The sequence below is a fragment of the Ostrea edulis genome, unplaced genomic scaffold (genome assembly GCF_947568905.1).
Source record: "Ostrea edulis unplaced genomic scaffold, xbOstEdul1.1 scaffold_87, whole genome shotgun sequence".
Lineage (NCBI taxonomy): Eukaryota > Metazoa > Mollusca > Bivalvia > Ostreida > Ostreidae > Ostrea > Ostrea edulis.
The window spans coordinates 1-21,609 of NW_026606020.1; the positions used below are offsets into that span (position 1 = coordinate 1).

Here is a 21,609-nt window from a genome sequence, read left to right on the forward strand (position 1 = left end):
GGGAAAATCTTTAAAAATCTTCTTTAAAAAAAACCACACCATAAAACTACTGGGCCAGGAAAGTGGCAATTTACATGAAAGCTTCCGGACATAGTGCAGATTCAAGTTTGTTAAAATTATGACCCCCGGGGGTAAGATGAGGCGACAATGTAGGATCAATTTTTTACATACAATTATATAGGGAAAATCATTAAAAAATTTCTGAAAAATCATTTGGCCAGAAAAATTTACATTCACATGAAAGCCTCCTGACATAGTCCACATGAAAGCCTCCTGACATAGTCCACATGAAAGCCTCCTGACATAGTCCACATGAAAGCCTCCTGACGTAGTCCACATGAAAGCCTCCTGACATAGTCCAGGTTCAATTTTGGACTAGGGAGTAGGTTGGGGTCACAATAGGAAAGTTTTACATGCGAATATATAGGAAAAATCTTTAAATATGAGCCAACGTGACTCAGGTGTTAGGTGAGCGATGTGGCCCATGGGCCTCTCTTAGGGTTTTTTTTTTGGGGGGGGGGGGGTTATCGGTTCAGTGTTCTACTATATATCTGCAATGGTTATGAAATAGTTCGTTGTTTGGGGAACACTAGTACTAATTCACTTTCATTTAAAAAACACCATACAAAACAAAATTAGTTTGCGTAGCTAAGATAGGGATTAAAATGCATTTCCTGCAAGGCACATTTACTTTAGTCCTAGAAGAAATTAGAAATATGTTACTCACTAAAATTATTTTTAAATGGTAAATTGCCGTATCTGTTACTCGTATCACTACATGTATTTTAATTTACAATGATTGAAATTGAAATGGATTACAGGCACGTAGATCTTTAAAAAAAAAAAAAAAAATTAAAAAAGAGGGGGGGGGGGGGAGGGGGGGAGTTGACTTCTCGAGGACTTATTGACAAACACAAAAATAGGGATTTTGGTATCATTGGAGTGGGTTGATTACATGTATCCAATGTAGCACTTACATTTCATCTCTCTTTCTCTACTACTGTAAAATGCAGTCCGGCCCGGGGGGGGGGGGGGGGGGGGGATACACAAAACGAATACAAACATATAGATCTATATACAAATACGCAATTATAATATCGAGACTCACAGTATTGAGCATTCCGTAAAAAAATTTCACTCCATTCAAGATAAATATACATATATATGACGTATGTATATACTTGCATAATGGGAAAATGTAGTTTATATTTGAATGGTTTTATTTATTCATGGGGGGGGGGGGGGGGGTGCAAAGTCTTCAGTTTAATTTCTCTTTTATAAACTATCGAATGCTTTTGGTAGTTTACAACAATTTATAAGAGGGTTTCTTTGGGCAAGAGTTAGCGATGAAACGATTGTCGCCGATGATCGAGTGTCGGTCGTTCAGATGCTACTAATCGCTTACAAAATAAAAGTCGCCGACATCGTTGACCAAACAAAATCCGGAAATCACTTCAACTTTGTTCAACTTTTATTTTCTGTATGACATATTCCATGAAAAAGGCTTGTATTGACTCCCATTGCGAATGTCTTTTCAAAGTGCCAAACTGGTGATTTTTTGTGGATCAAGAACATGTAAAAATTAAAATTATGAAAGTTTTCTTTCACTTTTAATTTTCTTTTCTTTAAAACTGTTGCTAATGTCACATTTTTATGACGGAACATTTGACGGAAAATGACATTAGCAATTAATAAATCTTCTGTTTATTAAACAAGTTATGAAATTATTTAACTACGTGGCTCTCTTAATGAAAGGTTTATTTGTAGACCAATGTTTGTTGTGCTTTAATAATGACCCCGAATCTTTTATTTTCTGTCAATGCTAATGTCAGTTCTTGACGGAACTTGTTTGATGCTAATGTTATTGTTTGACGGAACAAAACCTTGCAGAACTTTTTCGCAGTGATGTAAATCATGATAGACTATAAATAGTTTTTCATGATGGGTTTTTATTGCAATAAAATAGTCTTTGAATTCATAAACCGGTAGTTTGATGTACGATTTAGTACAAATAGAACGATTTCTTGTGCTAAAGTTACATGTTGCTAACGTCAGCAATTTTGACAGAAAGTCCATCGCTTGAAGTTTTACGTAAGTCTGGAAACCTCATTCACTCAACCTGCCATTCAATTGGAAAATCCCATTACAACGCCCCTTGTGGGGAGAGTTGTAATCATAACAAAGAACCACAACTTTTACAATGGTTTGGTAAAGAAGTGTGCTAATGTCACATTGTGCCGAGTAGAATTTGACAGAATGACGTTAGACCAAATATCAATGTAATTTCTTAGTTAGCTATTTTGTTTAAATAAGATGGAATCTGTTTCACAATTAGATTATGACTTTTAATGCTTAATTCCAGAAAAACAATCAAAGCAAATTGTTTTTCAGTATATCTCTATGTACATTAGTGCTAACGTCAGTATGTTTGACAGAACGAGTTTCAAAAACTATTTACTTTGAATTTACTTTTGTATAATTTGTTATTATTATTTCGCAATTTTTTTTTAATAAAAATTAAGTAAAAGTACATACATTTTATGTTACATCCCCCCCCCCCTTGTTTTCTTATATCAGTTGAAATAAAGTACCCGAGAAGTTAGGTACCGCGCAATGAGATTATAAATAAATTCCATTACTTGATATATTGTAATTCTGATTTATCTACCAGTGAACAAATGAAACAAAGAAGAATTCAAATGTTTCCATACATTTCATGATTCTGTTACATCTAATTTGAGGGGGAAACACTTAAATGCCAATTCCGATTATAATCGATTACATGTGTCCAATTATTGCCGATAATCGATTGTCGTTTGTGGTCCGATCACCATCACTAGCAAGAGTGCACAAACGTTGGAGTGTACCAGCTTTGTATCGCTCAGTCGTACAGTCCCGAACACATTGACGATTTTTTTTTTTTTTTTTTTTTTAAATTTTTTTTTTAGGCATGGAATATTTTATGGAGAGAGAGAGAGAGAGAGAGAGAGAGAGAGAGAGAGAGAGAGAGAGAGAGAGAGAGAGAGGTCATGGAAACCTTAAGATATCGAATAGTGATCAATTTCCATAATTCCTATAAAGAATACAAAATGAAGAGTAGGGTAAACACGGACCCCTAGACACACTTGAGGTGGCACCAGGACGCCGTTTCATCAAACATCGTAACTAGTTGCGTAAGCTTAGTTTGGCGTAACTTTCTGACTAGACTAAATATTTTACGTAAGTCCGTTTCATGAAATGGCGTAAGATTAGAATTTACGCAAGTTTTCTACTAACTAGTGGAAACACTACGTCAGGTCGAACCCTTACGTAAGTATTTACGTAAGCAAAAATCATGGCCGACTGTTCACTGTTTGTAGATATATATGGAATTTTTACCGACGAGCTTTGCGTTGTGATCGATTTTTTTCAAGACAGGATGCTTTTGGACGTTTACAACGATAAATATGTAAGGCCATAAGGGTTACTTCCCCTAGAAAACTATAAAATTTATGGCTATAATTATTTTTCACAAGTGTCTATCTGTACATGAATAATGGATGTACAGTGTTATTCCCAAATCCCTTTGTAAATTAGTCCACCGTAAAGGGAACGTATTATATGTAGGATATTTATAAATCTCTTCAAAACTTCGGCTCGGACTAACTTGGAACAAATGATTAGCGAGCCTGATTCAATTCGATCTGGTGGGTGGATTTATGGGAGTGTAATGTATATTTCATGAATAGTTATTTTAAAATCAACTATTTTCCATTGAATATCTGAAATCTTGAAAAAATATCCCGTCTTAAGAGATACATCATATAACTATATTATATATCTATTAAGACGGGATTTTTTGGGGAAGAATTTCACAATATCAATAATGAAGTTCTTCAAAAAAAAAAAAAAAAAAAAGTCTTCGCAACAGTTTGATACTTGACAAATTTCGGTGATAAGTGATGTGCAGGATAATTCCGTACAGATATATATTTTATGTTCTCAAATAAAGAAAAACATCTACATGTATATCAGGCACGAATCTAAGTGAATGGGAGGGGGTGTCACCCTGCGTTGCTACTCCACTTTTTTAACAATACGATTTTTAAAAAAAAATTGTACTGTAAGTGAATGAGAGGAAATTATGAATAAAAACTATTTAGCGAGGTATGAGCATTAATAGGAGAAGTCTACCCCCCCCCCCCCCCTCCACACACACACATGTTTGTAGGAAAATGTGTTGAGGCACTCATAATAGAAGACTATAGCAACCCCACGATTGAAGAAAATGAAACATGAGAGAGAACAAATTGTGGAAATCGCTGCAAAAGATTATTTGAAAAGCCAACATCTAATTTATGTTCCAGCTGCACCCCCCCCCCCCTTGTCACTTAGCAACACGATGGTACATGCCTGTATATAATCCCAAACTATAAAATATGCATATGCACACATATTCAATTGTTCAAACACATTTAGGCCTATGAGTCTACATTAATTAACCAATTAAAGTATAAGTATATAGTTAATATCTATATACAATGTAGATGTATCGTGTCAACCTACATGCACTTAAAATATAATAATCTTTGAAATCATAAAACAACTACTTTTTGTAGAAGAAGAGATGTAGAATACTGTATATACATAGGCCTATGTAGATAAAAACAAATTTTGTTTATGGAGTGATATGTTTGATTTAGTATGCAGTGCCCAGGCCTATATAGATAAAAACAAATTTTGTTTATGGAGTGATGTTTGATTTAGTAAGCAGTGCCCAAATAGTATAGAAAAAATTTACTGCCTCTGCCAACACGGCCATCTCTGTCTCCTCCCGATTCCGCTTGTGCATTTTCTTTGCGTTCTTTTCATTCATTATTTTGGTCCAGACGGCAAGTGAAAAAACCCCCGAAAGTATGATGTACGCATGCTCAGGACGCGGTAACTAAGTACGTAAGCTTAGTTGAAAACTTAGTCGAGTAGTGACGTATGCATGTATTTACGTCGTTTCGTGAAACACAGTTTGCGCTAAACTAAGATTATACGTAACTAGATTTACGTAGTCGGCGTAAGACTTAGTTAGTTGAAAATTTACACTTCAACATCACTGAGGTAGTCCAATGGATTATTTCTATCGCGAAACACCCGCAACGCACGTTTTTATGAGTCTCATTCATAACATTAAACATTAGAAATGCAGCCATGTTGAATTATTTTAATAACCATAGTAACAAAGCTTTTATGGAGCACTTACGACAAAACTTGGGACATAGTGTCGCCCCCGGGCGGTCGTAGACTTAAGGCCGAATTTCATCGTAACTCGTAAATCCTAAATCTTTGTAAAACGGTCTCACATCGTAAGTTATATCTTACGACTAATTTTAAGACTTACGACCTTTTGTAAAACGGGCCCCAGGTGCCACAGGCACTCGACGTTTTAAATATCTATAATAAAAAAAACTGTTTTCCTGTAAACATAATATTGACAAGGTATACCACGCCGCCATCTTGGTTTTCGTTTTTATCAGCTGCATCGCTTGAAAATTTCGGCGAAAAGTTCGATATAATACAATAATTAGAACCCTACCGTCTAGCAACAACTCTGTTAATATCCTATCTGTCGCATCGTTATGGAAAACTCGAAATAATGTCCATTGATCAGATATAATCAAGAATCAACTATCGTCTACTGCTCCTCAAAATGCGATAAATCCCGATCTAGGGACGGAAGTTGACATCATTATGCAAATGAGAATTCCCTTGCTAATGTACCCATTGACGCTTGTGCCGGGGGAGGGGGGGGGGGCACTGAATGCAGGGTAGTTGCAGTCCTGCAAACAATAAAACTCTGCACAATTGTGTGGTTTCGGGACAGGCTGGCACGGGAAATTTAATGAATCTATCACATTACCAAATAAAATTGCAAATGTTCATGACCCCCCCCCCCCCCCCCGCTTCGACTCCAACCCACGTTTTGTCACCCATTGTGACAACAGATAAGCAGGACAGGACATTTGCATGAATGTATAAATGTTACTGTGTACGTTTGAGAGTATACCCACGTGTAAGCGCGCGTGCGTGTGTGTGTAAATTCAATTTTGAAGTTTTCTTATTACGTTATGAAATTTACTTTCAACAGAAACGAATGCATTAATAAGTGAAGTTATCATGTTTAACGTTTAAAAAAATAAATAAAGTATATATTGATAGAATAATGTTCAAGATCTATTACCTCGCTCACTAGAACATATTTACGGCTAATTATAATATTTACTATTTTTAATTTTATCGACCAATGAAAAAAGGGCTATCCCAAAATTATGTCAACGTACGTCCACCTTTCAGCGATTTCTCGCATTTGAGAAGCAGTAGACGATGTTTGATGGTTGATTATAGCCGATAAATGGACTTTAATTCCAGTTCACCATGACGATGAGAGAGGTAAGACCTTGACAGAGTTGCTTCTAAATGGTAGGGTTCTAATTATTGTATTATATCGAACTTTTCGCTGAAATTTTCAAGCGATGCAGCTGGTAAAAACGAAAACCAAGATGGCGACGTGGTATACCTTGTCAATATTATGTTTACAGAAAAACAATTTTTTTAATTATAGATATTTAAAACGTCGAGTGCCTGTGCCAGGTGCCTATCTGAAAGACCCATGATTCTCACTTTTGTCGAGCGTTTGTAGAAGAGCACATGTATGCCTACGTCTCAGGTTCGACGCGGCCAGGGCATTAGCGGGGTTCGAACTCACTACCTCCAGGATACGGAGCGAACACTGAAAGAAATAGTCAAATAGACTAGCTAGTTCGTCAAATGTCTATATATGTGACTCGTAGAAATGAATTTAACTAGTAAAACTTGTAAAGTTGACGAGATGAAAAGTTGCGCGCGTGTCGGAGGATTTTTTCCCGCTATATAACACGTGATTGCTTATGTCTACCACGAATCTCCGCGACCGTTTCATAATTATCTCCCCTTTCAAGTTGTGTTTCTAGTTTCTCAAAAACACTGCGTTTTTTCCTGAGTAAACCTATAAAATGACATTTTGCTCCAAATACCACTCATATAATAGATCCATTTATGATGCTTCATATGATCATCAAAGTTCATGGAATATTGTGTATGCCAATTAAAAACAAATACCGATGAATTCCATTGTGTTCCGATTCGTGAAGAATTACATTGGTGATAACCCCACTTTGTATAAAATTCAGTGATTTGAATGTGAGCTACCTTTCAGTTTGATGTCGTCATTTTTTTCTCTCGAATGCACGCAAGACCCTAACAATATAAACATAATTTTCCTTAAAATCCGCCACAATAAAGAAATTTTGACATTTTACGGTCTCATCCGAAGGACCCCATTTAGCCGCCTCTTACGACAAGCAAAGGGGTACTGAGGACCTATTCTAATCCAGATCCCGGGGGAGGGGTACTGAGGACCTATTCTAACCCGGATCCGGGGGGGGGGGGGGGGTTACTGAGGACCTATTTTAACCCGGATCCCGGGGAAGGGGTGCTGAGGACCTATTCTAAACCGGATCCGGGGTGGGGGGTACTGAGGACCTTTTCTAACCCGGATCATAGGAAGGCATATCAATGACTAATAAAAACATTTATTTTGTTCAAAAACAAGAGAAACCAAATAAAGCTACGTTAGATAACCGCTTTTAGTGTAAAGAAATATATAAGGAAGGATTGATGTATTACTGAAATATATAATATAGTTAAATTTTGGGTGACAAAATGACAACTAATGCCCGTTTCAACGTCTTCCTGCTTTCAACTTTCTCAGACGATCAGGTTCTTAAAATTATGTTTGATGCTAACCAATGGACCGCTTAAATTGTAACAGTCAACCTTAAAAACCACATTAACGGGGAGGCGAATTTCATTTAAATTATACGTGTCTGTAGTAACTTTCACATTGACCTGAGATATGATTTTTTTTTATTATGTTGATTAAACAGTTCGGTTAAATACAATATTTTCGTTTCGGTATTAGATTTCGTTTTAGCAGATTTCGTTTCGTTTTGGCATATTTCGTTTCGTTTTGGTAGATTTCGTTTCAATTCGGCTGATTTCGTTTCGTTTTGGCAGATTTCGTTTCGATTTGACAGATTTCGTTCGCACTTTATAGGTACTTTCTATTTCCATAAATTAACAATTTTTACAATTTCAAGTTTATCATGTGTTTGTACATGTTGTATATATGAAAGCGTCTATTAAATATAATAGGAATAATCCATCCTTATGCTAAATATTTTCGTTTGATCTCAATGGTTTTCTATATTCTTCAGACATTCAAATCACGGATGGAGCTACAGGTGTTACTCACAGTCGGGATCGGCGTTCTCTTCCTTGTTCCGGCACAATGTTTTGGTAAAACTTTTGATTGATACTATCATAAATTGTTAAGAATGCTTGTCGTCTGTAGGAACAACAGTAAACTGATCTAATGTATCATATGCTTTAAGTATAATGTATCCCCTTTTCTTCAAATGACCACATAATAGAACTTTTAAAATAGTAAATCTCATATATAAGATTAAGTTTTTAAAAACTACTGTATACTATTTTTTTTTTTTTTTTTGGTAGTATAACCCTGAAGTAGACATGGCATTTCTAATTTGTACTAAAAAAAAAGAAAGCATTGTTTCTTCTTTAAAAGAAAAGAGTGAAAAGCAGATGTTCAGTGCGTTCAATAAAATGATATTTATTTTTCACACATCAAGAAACAAAATATATTAGGGCTAAGTAGCCTTGAATTGGCCAAATTTACTCAAGAAGAATTTTAAAATTTGTGTGCAGAAAAGACCATTTCTGTATTTATTGAATTATAGAAACTTTTTCATTGTTGCTGTTCACGGATAAGATTGAAATGTCAGTTTCATTACATTGCAATTCTCTCTCTCTCTCTCTCTCTCTCTCTCTCTCTCTCAAGATTGAAAATATTTTAAAATTGTTAAGCCGTTCGTAAATTAAATCATAAGCAAATTATCTCCCTTGCGTTGAAACCAATGCAATAAATTAGAATTTACATATCATGCATTTTCCACCAATTAGAAAGGAAAGGCAGTGCATTGTCCGAAGACTGTATGTATATTTAATACTTCAACTATGTACACCGTCTTCCAAGGAAGACGGTAATTATTCATTTTCTTCACTCACATTGCAATATTCTAAGCAAAGTTCTATTAGTTTTAAAGCTACGATAATGAAATATTTTAATCAACAGTGAAAGAAAATTCATTAATGATAATTTTATTTCATTAATTTTATTTATTAATTTCCATGCTGTTTTGAAAATGATTCCAGTGAACCTTGCACGAACTGAGAAGTTCCGCGGCACGCCATCACAGAGTACCACATACACAAGTCCTGCTATTCATGGTCAACCTGACCATGCTGTGGACGGACTCTTAGAGCTTGATGACGGCGGCGCCAGTACCTGCTCCTTTACATTGGGTGGAGTCGATCATCAGACAGCATGGTGGAAAATGACGATGAAAGTCTTTGTTAATGTGGCGTATTTGCAAATCCATTTCCGCAAATTTAGTAAGACTTTCTTTTAAAAGGAAGCTTTGTTATGCTCCTAAAGCGCTACTTATACACTTATATAGGGAAGTCGTTGTGGCCGAGTGGACTTACGCACTGGTTTGACAATCTTGCTAGGCGGTGGGTGCCGTACGTCGCTGGTTCGACCCCGGGCTGGGGCGAAAATTTTCAGTACCTAGTTGTGATTATTTAGTGCTTTATATATTAATTAATTGATTTTCACATGTATCGTTTAGATCCTAGGGGTAAACGTAAGGTTGGGTGTTATAATTGTTTGTTTGTGCTTTATATATATATATATATATATATTATTTGAAAATATATAGATGTATAATTTATTACCCAGATGATCATGATTCTCGTTAGCCAAGAAGTGTGCATTTGATTACCGGAAATTACGGCACGATGCCGATTTTTTGAGCATCTCTCAAATGATATTTCAACCCTTCTTCCATCGTCGCTCGAGATGAAAATAGGAAGAATATTGTCAGTTTTTGTTGTTGTAAATTTTCAATCCAAATCTAAAGTGTCCCGCGCGACGATCGAAGAGGTGTTCAATTTCACCGGTTTATCTATGATTACATGTATAAGTACCGGTAGATACCAAAACCATAAAAACACACAGCAAATAGCCTCATAACCCTTACTTTATTTGATTATGTACTATGCATGCTCATAGATGCGTTGATTTTCATATGTTTTTGTGAGTAAGTATGAGTTACACCTTTTATTAGATTGATTGATTGTTTTGATGTTGTTTCGCCACATTCAACAATTTTTCAGTTATATAGAGGTGCCCAGTTTTTGTTGGTGGAAGAGAGAACCCAGATATAATGTACCTGGGAAGAGACCACCGACCTTCCGAAATTAAACTGGGAAACTTTCTCATTTACCGGCGCGAGCGGGATTAGAACCCGCGCCGACCCCCTTTTATTAGAAATTAAACGTGAAAATATCTGCATCGCAAAATAATGCACACACCCCATAATCATAAAAGCCGAGTAGAATTTGGCCAATGCCGAACCTATTTCTTTACAGAATTCCGAAATCCGTTATATCTCGGTCAAGAGCTGGCAATCTACATGGAAGTTATTTAACTTTTTTTGAGTATGTTTTCATACTCAAACTCGAAGTCTATACTCATACTCAAAAGTCAAGGTTATAAAATCTTTATCATACTCGAATGGAATACATGCTCAAGATTTTTCCAATATGATTCGAAGCTTGCTCAAAGTTGTACTAAAAAACAAACATGGCTGAGTTTGAGACTGAATACCGTAAAAGTTTCATAACCTCCAGGCCATGATTTTTTTGTGTATTGTGATAAGAAATTAGCAAATTCTGTCAAATGTTTTTAAACATGCTTTCTACATCATTTGCTTAGAGATTTCTACTTCCCTTTACATTTAATTAACCTACATTTTATCACCGTTTTAGCTAACAATCGACAACTGGGATTCTCAGTATATGCCTTTAACGACACCGGCTTCGAACCACCGTACACAGGGAGAGGACTACGAGTATATGCTCACGACGCCACATGTCTTCCAATGATTTACAACGTAACTCTCAATACAGTGACGAAGGGGATCGCTTTATATAACTCCAGAATAAATGAACTGCTAACAAATTGTTTCGGATATGAACCGTCATTTGCTACCCTTGAAACCTGTGAAATATTGATCATGGGTACGTAGTCATTGTACTTGAAGCGACTGGATTTCTTTGAAATATCCTGACAAAGTCCCATAACGGGACGTGTTCATAATTGATTTCTATACTGCTTCTGTGATTATACGTTTATATATTCTAAATTCTTTAATTTCTAGGTTGTGCAGAGAGACATTATGGAGAAAATTGTACACCTTGCGATTCAAAATGCTTAGACAGGCAGTGTGATGCATTTGATGGGTCCTGTATCTATGGATGTCATAACAGTTTGATGATCGCTCCTGGATGTAATGGTAATACTATTTGTTTCAAAAGATAATTCCAAAAATTTAGAGCTGACATGAATTCAATTCCAATACGCCAGAATTCATCTTCTCGGCAACATTTGTTTGTCACATGACCTGATGTGTTGAACTATTATACGTTTGTGAGAGAGCGATTTTTCTAGCATGCCTGGACTGGAACATATCTCAAATACTGATATTGGAACATGTCTCCAATACTAATATTATATACTGAAAAAATAAAGAAACGTATATATCCTTAATAGCCACATTTTAAGTTAGTCCGGGGTGTTCTTCAGACAACAAGAAAAGAGGGAAGCACGGCTTAGATGCAAAATGTTGAATTTTTAGCTTTTCCCTGGAAAAGTTCTAAAGAAAGCTACATCGGAGCCATTTCAACAGTAGAAATCAAAACAATTTTCGATAAAAGATTTCTGTTAAGGATATATGGGACTGACATCAGAGTAATTAAAAAATCCTAAAAATGAGTGAAATAGATAGTATTGTACTCATTTTATCGAAAAAAGACATTTTTTAGATAGGTTCGTGAGTTCGTTTCCATGGTAACGAACATCAAAGATACCCTTGCTGGAGACATTATAATTGACTGAAATTTACTATTTGTCTAAAAAGGGGTATGGGACTGACATCAGAGCAGTGAAAAAATTCCTAAAGTGATTAAAGTAATTAGCATTAGTTTTAATTTAACAGAAAAATTCATTTCTAAATAGGTCTTTGAGTTCGTTACCATGGTAACCATCATCAAACATATCCTTGCTGGAGACATCATATTTAGAACCTGTAGAGAACCCGGAAGTGTATGGCTGACATCAGAATAATTAAAAAATTCTAAAATTGAATGAAATGGATAGCGTTATATTTATTTTATCAGAAAAAGACATTTTTGACATAGGTCCGTGAGTTCGTTTCCATGGTAACCGTCACCAAACATATCCTTGCTGGAGACATCATGTTCAAAACCTGTAAACAAAAAATGGAAAGGTATGACTGACATGAGAATAATTAAAAAATTCTAAAATTGAGTGAAATGGATAGCATTATGTCTATTCTATCAGAAAATGACATTTTTGACATAGGTCTGTGAGATCGTTCCCATGGTAACCATCATCAAACATATCCTTGCTGGAGACATCATATTTAAAACCTGTAGAGAACCCGGAAGTGTATGGCTGACATCAGAATAATTAAAAAATTCTAAAATTAAGTGAAATGGATAGCATTATGTCTATTCTATCAGAAAAAGACATTTTTGACATAGGTCTGTGAGATCGTTACCATGGTAACCATCATCAAACATATCCTTGCTGGAGACATCATATTTAAAACCTGTAGAGAACCTGGAAGTGTATGGCTGACATCAGAATAATTAAAAAATTCTAAAATTAAGTGAAATGGATAGCATTATGTCTATTCTATCAGAAAATGACATTTTTGACATAGGTCTGTGAGTTCGTTCCCATGGTAACCATCATCAAATATATCCTTGCTGGAGACATCATGTTCAAAATCTGTGGAAAAAAAACGGAAGGGTATGACTAATTTAAAAATTCTAAAATTGATTGAAATGGGTACCACTATATTTGATTTACCAAAAAAAACCCCACCTGTTTTGACATACATGTTGGTCTGTGAGTTCGTTTCCATGGTAACAATCGTCAAACATATCCATACTGGAGACATTATATTCAAAACCTGTGAAAAATATATGTGTAAGGTTGACATCAGAATAATTAAAAAATTCCAAAAATTACGTGAAATAGATAGCATTATATATATTTACTATTAAATAAATATATATATTAAATATAATAAATATTTATATATCAGGGCTTGAAGCTAATTTTTTATGTCACCAGTCCAGTCGGACTGATGGGGTATAATTTCAACCAGTCCGCAGAAAATTTTACCAGTCCAACGGAGTTTTCCAGAAATAATCAAACATATTTCGTTAATGTTATTAAAATGAAATTAAACTCAATATGCCTCAGACAATATTGTAACACTTAAATGTGGGATTTATATTTACGAATCAGATTCGTCTGATATCTACAGATCGAACCATGCCAAATGTGTGTATAAAATTTCATAAGTATATTTTCCAAAATGATGCTTTAGAAAATTAACCAGTCCCATCGGACTGACTAAAACAAATGTCAGTCAGTCCACCATACTTTTAACCAGTCACAGACTGACGGGCATATGTTAATTTCGAGCCCTGTATATAATTATTGCTTTATGAAGGAGCTTTTTAAAGATTTGTTCCCTATATATTCAGATATAAAACTTTGATCCCCTATTGTAGCCCCATCCTACCCCCCAGGAGCCATGGTTTCAACAAACTTTAATCTGCACTATGTCAGGAAGCTGCCATGAACATTTGAACTTTCCTTGCCCAGCAGTTCTTGAGAAGATTTTTAATTGACCCCTCCCTATTTTTGTAATTTTCTCTTTTATACCTTTAAAGGTAGCATGGCCCTTCATTGCATGAAATTGGCCTGCTTCTTCTGGAAGTATTGTACTGGAGATTGATTGATTGAATATTGTTTTACATCCCTCTCGAGAATATTTCACTCATATGGAGATGTCACCAATGCCGGTGAAGGGCTGCAAAATTTAGGCCTATGCTCGGTGCTTAGGGCCATTAAGCAGGGAGGGATCTATCTCGTGCCACATCTGCCGTGACACGGGACCTCGGTTTTTGCAGTCTCATCCGAAGGACCGCCCCATTTAGTCGCCTCTTGCGACAAGCAAGAGGGTACTGAGGATCTATTCCAACACAGATCCCCACAGGATTTTTGTGGAGAATTTTTTATAAATTTGTCAATATATATCTACTATTTCGCTATTATCTCCCCTTGGAGCAGGGTGTTACCCTTCATTTCATCAAACTTAACTTGCCTCGACCCAAGGATGCTTTTTGCCAAGTTTGTTTGAAATTGGCCAAGTGGTTCTGGAGAAGAAGTCGAAAATGTGAAAAGTTTACAGACAGTCAGACGATAGACAACGGGTGATCAAAAATGCTCACTTGAGCTAAAAATGAGTTGCATTTCTTTATAAAATCATATCAAAGATAAAAATTCTGCAATCTAAAGTAAAATCAAAATTCCATTTGTAACTAGTTCTAATTGTAACTGGGACCATTACATATGTTCCCCAAACCAGTTGAAAAGTAAAGTCATTGTAAACCTATAGCAAAAATCATTTTATTTTAGCCTTTAATTACATGTAGTACGTTTACTATGATTTACTATGGTCATTTCGGTGCAAAGAAATAAAAGAAAGCAATGCACGTGCATACACGCACACATGAGTATGATTCCGTACTTTTGTTGATGTCATTCTAGTACAGGCCTTTCTATCATATACCCACAGAAAGAATTTCTTAATGTTTGCATCAAATACAAGAAAGTTATAATGATTTTAAAATCATCCAATCAGAAATCAGCACACGTGAGTGCACGTGCTGACCAGTAATTTTAACCACAGCAATTTGTAAGGAGTACCAAGACACACCTAAAACCTCAAAATCAAAAGAATTTGATGAAAAACAAAAACATTATCGTCCTTCAAAAAATTAACTTTTGAAATATGATGCATGTGCATGCACGTTTGCGTTGGCATTTTTTGTTACACCAATATATAGATACACATATCATCTACCTATGAAGTGAATATCAACTCATTCGCTTCATTGATAAGAGAGTTACAGATGTTTTAGTACATGTATTATCCAATCAAAAAGAAGCGCACGTGCATGCGCGTGCAGATTGGTAATTTTGACAATGCAGATCAGTTAAGGATCTCAATATCTACCTATGATATGAATATCAAACCATTTGCAGGGCTCGAAATTAACATATGCCCGTCAGTCTGTGACTGGTTAAAAGTATGGTGGACTGACTGACATTTGTTTTAGTCAGTCCGATGGGACTGGTTAATTTTCTAAAGCATCATTTTGGAAAATATACTTATGAAATTTTATACACACATTTGGCATGGTTCGATCTGTAGATATCAGACGAATCTGATTCGTAAATATAAATCCCACATTTAAGTGTTACAATATTGTCTGAGGCATATTGAGTTTAATTTCATTTTAATAACATTAACGAAATATGTTTGATTATTTCTGGAAAACTCCGTTGGACTGGTAAAATTTTCTGCGGACTGGTTGAAATTATACCCCATCAGTCCGACTGGACTGGTGACATAAAAAATTAGCTTCAAGCCCTGATTTGAATGAGCAACAAAAAAGTTACACTGATTACAAAATTCGTGTACGAAAAATGTGATGCATGTGCATGTACCCGCGTGCAGAAAACACGACTATCATTTTGCGTATATACAAATAATATACTATCATCCTAATAACGTTTCATGTTGATTCCTTGTGAATTCTGATTTTCAATTTTTTTGTACCAAAATTGCAATGCACGTACGTGCGCGTACATGCACATGCAGACAAATTACTATTGTTTAGTTTTGTGTTTGCATCCCACACTCTTCCATGTTTCTTTCCTGTGGGTACATTGTTCAAATATTGACAACATGTATTTGAAAATTTTTAGGTATCTATTAAAAGAATCAATAAATTATATACATGTAGTTGTGTATGTATAACTTAAAATAAGACATAAAATTGTATTGAAGTATGTGCCCCTATTCTATATATTAATAGAATAAATAAACAATATCAAATTTTACAATGAATATCATAAGTATTCAAGATTATTACGTTAAAGGTTATTTTGTATGCAGGGTCCTGTATAAAAACTTATTACTAAGTATAAATTTTGTAATAAGTTTTCTGGTTATTGGGTCAATGGCAGAGTCAACATACAGAATTTGATCCATGGTTGTTGAGTGTCCATCATGTTTAGGGGCGAAATCAAAAGACCAATGTCAGGAGAAAAATTTAAATTCAAATAGTTAAGGGGCCTCAGGAGGAGTAAAAACTCAAATAAGTTTTTGTCATCCAACATCGATTTCACTTTAGTGGAAAAAAGACAAGTGGCTGTTAAAAACCACATAATAACATATTACATTTTACCGGTAATGAACATTAAATATTTTAAATGCACACTTTAATTTGTGAATAAACAGAAGTAAAAGTAATATTTATGCTCGCATGTTTTTACTTGTTAATCGATTAGTTTCAACATTCATAATATTTAGATTTAAGGGGAGTGGGGTGTGATTTCGTGAAAACTATGTAAAACGTATACGGTACCAATTTTGATGTGAATTTAGTTTTTTGTCAGACATTGAACTTTTGATTTCGCCATCGCCCCTTAACATGTTAAATGATTTAAGAATTCCTCTCAAAACTTAGAGGTACACTTGCATCAAATATTTGATGTGTGTCTTGCCCAAACTGCATTTAGTATTAGGACTAACTTATTGACAGGTGCAATTATATAAACCTAGATACATTGTACCTTAATGATAGCCAATAGTATATGATATAATGAAAAAGAGCCAAATTAATTCACTGAATATAACTTTCAATTAAGCTCAATAAAATAATTAGTTAAGGGTACAAATTCAATATATGTGCAACAATAATGGACTTTCAATATTTTGATATAGTCTGTTAAATTGTGATATTGATTTATTACAGTTGAAAAATCAAAGGGTCTTATAAAAGTTACTATATTCACATCAAATACAAAATAATATGTATTAGTAAATAGTTCGAAATAGTTTCAATTTAAATTTTACATAATATCTCTTATTTAGAGAATTCAGAAAATCAAGTATTTTAATAAAAAGACCAGAAGGATATGAAAAGTTAAAAGCCTACCATTATATATTTATTTGCAAGAGTTATGTATTTGCATCAAAATATCTGTATCTATGATGTAACCCATGTTTCTTTTTTATGCACAAGTAACTTATTTTGGTGAGTGTATACTTATTCATGGTGGGCAGTATATACATGTAGGTATGTATGCATTTAAAAAAAACTAGAGTTCCTTGCAAAATTATGCATATAACAAAAACGTACATATTTATCATAATATCATGCTTGTCATTTTTTCATTATAGGACTTGGGCGATCTTTAATTTGCATATATATTTTAAAAACAAGCACAATTATCCAGCTAGCTTGACAATTCCTAAATATTGTTTACATGAAATAGATATAGATCGAACAATTATATTTTACTCTCACATGGCATGTGTAACACAAAAAAGGTGAATACAACTAGATTTCATCATTGAATCTGTCTACATGGTCTAGTTGACATTTAATAGTGGACACTTTGGTCTGAAGAAACTAGATAATACATTAGGTGAATAGAAAACTAATAATGTTAAATAAATTTCTTTAATGAAGCGTCTTGTTAAAAAAAATATTTAGTGTTGTACATGTATAATAGTCGTGTCATAGTGTTGAAATTGTTGGGCTGAATTTAAACTTAATTGGCAGAAAATACCTAGCATCCATCTTCCTGCATGATCGAAAAAGGCCATGGTTACCTTACGATTTTATTGTAATCAGCTATCAATTAGTGTATTACTATTCCTTTGTAATAAAATTACTTTTTTTGTTACTCGGGGGGGGGGGGGGGGGGGGGGGGGGGGGGGGGGGGGGGGGACGGGGGGTATTTGAATTACTGAACTGAAAAACAATACTGATACATCAATGAACCTCGGCTATTTACATGAAGTGTTAATATTGGGGCCTAAGGAAGCTGAGTGACAATTCATATTCTTTTTGTTGTTCAACACATTCATGCTGGCATAGAATTGCAGCATACTGTCATGAATGAGTCAACTTTCACATCTTACGCTAGGCCTATAACTCATTGAAAAATAATCTTTGTTTAAATCATAATTCTAAACTCATTTTTATGAAATCTAAAACATTTATCAAAAAACATTTGATCTGGACATAAATTCTATTCATGATTTCAAAAACTTTTAGCAACATTAGAAGCAGAAAACATGCATGATTAATGAAATTTATCATTCCATTTCCTTATATTCCTTTGTAAGAGTGGAACACAATCATATAATATGTGTATGGTTGCAATGTTCCGGGGAAAAAATAAGACACTGAAACAAGATACTGGAGATATTTGTGCTGTTAATGGTGTAAAGGTTACTATGATTTGAATCTTAATAATTGGATGAAAATGATTTCAAAATCAATTATATAGTAAAATAAATAAAAGTTGACCCATTTATGGCATTATGCTGTATATTTTGCACAAAGTGAAAATAAATCAAAGCATGTCACTGGGTTTGTATAATTTGTATGTGGTGGTAGATTTTTATAGTGTCCTGTCTCTGTTTTCTGTACTGCAAACATCAACTATTATAGGAAGAAAAAAATCTTACTCATCAATTTATGTAAAACCAAAGATCCACCACTGATCTATTGTGTATATCCTAGCTTTATATAACCCCTCCTCCAACACATATTTAAATTTATAGAGATGTATATTAAAACTTGACAAATACTTTAACATATTCATACTCAGATGCTTGTATCATACACTTTGTATGTTTGGCTAAATAATTTAGGTTGATCTAGATCTTCAAAGTCTATGAACAATCAGCTGACATTGACAATTTAATAAGCGCCGCTGAATTCATACCCTATTTCAATATTGTTTTCAAGCATCGATTTTCATGGAATTTTTGGGAAGATTTGCACTTGAACAATTTTGTTTTCTTCTTATTTGACGTACGTGCGTACTCGGCATTAATTTATTAACCTGTTAACAGTGATTGACAAACCTGAACACATGTCTTGCGTCTGCGATTGCAAATATAGATGATCCGGCGTCTGGTGTCTTGGTGAGGCAGCTTTCCATCGTCTTCTGTGGGTCAAAAAACCTTGATGTAACGCTGGATCGCTTTAGCTTACTGAAATCCGCGTTTCCCCCGCATTTGAATGTTTCAAAAGTCTCACTATGTTTACATTGCCGAAAAGTAATTAAAGTCGTAAAATTTACGCGATTTGTTTTTATTTCGAATATAATAATATTTTTGTCATGGTTTATGTAAAATATATCTATAGAATTAATTGCATTGTAGATATTATCAAACATACACTCAGAATCAAATAGGAGATGCGAACGACATAGGATTTATTTACGTCATTCGGAGTTGCGCGGTAATTTCAAAATCGTCAGTCCCGTACATCCTTAAGGTTGATCGATCCTCATGGGATGTCATAGGTTTTTGCAAAAATCTTAATAAATTAAGCTTTGTACATGATAGAAATATATCTTTCTGAGGAATTTTATTCACTGGATATAATAAAAAATCTGGTAAACTATTAATACTGAAAAAGTTTATATTTTCCATAGATAATCAATTTTTCATGATTAATAAAAATTGTCAAGGGCAATAACTCCTATGCTGGAACTTCCTCTACTGGATGTCTATTATACATTGGTTTCCCTAATATCCACAATTAATCTATACATATTTATGAATTAGCATTAAAAAAAACTGTTTATACTTAAATTTTGTCATTTCAACAAGTTTTTATATATTCTTATTATTCTGTTTAGCGAAAATGTGGATTTTTTGTATGTGTGACATCTTTTAAGAAGGTGGCAATATATACATTTTCTTTGGTTATTAATTAGATTAAACTATATTGAGTGGAAATTAATAAAGTTTTTTTCTACTTTTAACCATTAATATATATATATCTTAAAAAAAATGAACCCCAAGATTTTCTGGTACAATGTACAGAGGTCTTAAACCTGAGATATTGTCTATATACTTTGTAGTTTGTAAAGGACTGTTGTATGGAGAAAACTGTACTGAACCTTGTGGACATTGTTTCAATGGAAGCCAATGTGACATGACAGGTGTCTGTCTTAAAGGATGTGAACATCAATGGGGTGGACCCCTGTGTGACGGTATGCTTCCTTTTACCTTCTACATTTTTTATCTATATTTATCAAAAGACCCACGTCCCCGTATTTTAGTATAAACATAGTTTAGCTTACTTGTATGACTTTCAGAATTTTCAAATTTTTTTTATACACCTGATCAATATAATGTATCTTTCTGATGATAAAAGATAAAAAGAAAAGAAAAGTGATTGTGATCCTAAGAATATATATGGCCATTTTGGATTCCTAGTCACCGTTTTTATAACATTGTAACCAATTCCCTTTTAGCAAACCTAAAGATCACAACCTGTTCTTCGCGACAACAAACATGTCGTTGACCATTGCCAAATATTTTCTAATTTCTTTGCTTTCGTTTAACATAAGTTGACATGACTAACTAACTGATGATTTTCAAAGAACTATCATGAAATACTTTTGAATAGTTTGCAGTGGCGGATTTTACGGACCAAACTGTACATTACAATGTGGACAGTGTAAAAATGGTTCATACTGCAACGTGACAACTGGGATATGTGAAGAAGGATGCCAGGATAATTGGAGGGGAGACAAATGTGACGGTAAATCTTAATTTATCAGGGGAAATGCTCTGATTTTCATCCAGTATTACAATGTCATTATTAAAATAATACTTCTAATTTTCAGGGAGTCCTGATGCATTACATTAGGGCTCACGGCGAGTATGACCGGTCAACAGGGGATGCTTACTCCTCCTAGGCACCTGATCCCACCTCTGGTATATCCAGGGGTCCATGTTTGCCCAACTATCTATTTTGTATTGCTTATAGGAGTGATGAGATTGATCACTGTTCGTTATCTTCACCTTGCATTAATTCTTGCCATTAAATCTAGGGAACTGTACATGTAACACACAGCTTGGTTATCATCCATGCATTGAAAATTGGACGAAAAAATCCATCAATGCACTATTGATTAAAAAATGTTGTTTGATACATGCATCAAGGAAATACTTTTAAGTTTTATTTCTTATCATTTAAGGATATGCGAGACGATGATCACGTGATGGTTGTGAATTTAGTATAAAGAGCAGGGTACATTAAGCCCCAATTTTCGCCTCAAAATTAGGGTAAACCTAAAATGAGGTTTCACTTGGTTTAATCATTATGATTATGCACTAGGGCATTGACCTTGATACATGTGCGAATTAGTGACGTAATATGTTCTGTGACGTCATTTTCGTCATCTAC

The 21,609-nt window shown here is 34.5% G+C and overlaps 1 protein-coding gene and 1 long non-coding RNA gene across 2 annotated transcripts; one reads left to right on the top strand and one right to left on the bottom strand.

Moving 5' to 3' along the window:
• The first annotated feature begins 8,291 nt into the window (after positions 1–8,291).
• LOC130051159 (uncharacterized) lies at positions 8,292–21,069 on the top strand. The gene is made up of 7 exons (XM_056152523.1): positions 8,292–8,367; positions 9,304–9,543; positions 10,981–11,232; positions 11,373–11,507; positions 20,276–20,407; positions 20,827–20,961; positions 21,047–21,069. The coding sequence occupies exons 1-7, from the start codon at positions 8,301–8,303 to the stop codon at positions 21,067–21,069; spliced, it is 984 nt and encodes a 327-aa protein (XP_056008498.1). The 5' UTR covers positions 8,292–8,300.
• On the bottom strand, positions 12,393–19,430 carry LOC125660895 (uncharacterized). Its single transcript, XR_008799533.1, has 3 exons — positions 19,269–19,430; positions 13,124–13,211; positions 12,393–12,479 (listed from the first exon to the last, which is right to left on the bottom strand). It is a non-coding gene; the product is annotated as an uncharacterized LOC125660895 (long non-coding RNA).
• Positions 21,070–21,609: the final 540 nt, after the last annotated feature.

Excerpts from the sequence above, each read along its gene's own strand:
- LOC130051159 (XM_056152523.1), top strand. The coding sequence starts at position 8,301 with ATGGAGCTACAGGTGTTACTCACAGTCGGGATCGGCGTTCTCTTCCTT. Across the intron at positions 8,368-9,303 it reads TGTTCCGGCACAATGTTTTG|TGAACCTTGCACGAACTGAG; the intron begins GTAAAACTTTTG and ends AAATGATTCCAG. Across the intron at positions 11,233-11,372 it reads CTGTGAAATATTGATCATGG|GTTGTGCAGAGAGACATTAT; the intron begins GTACGTAGTCAT and ends TTTAATTTCTAG.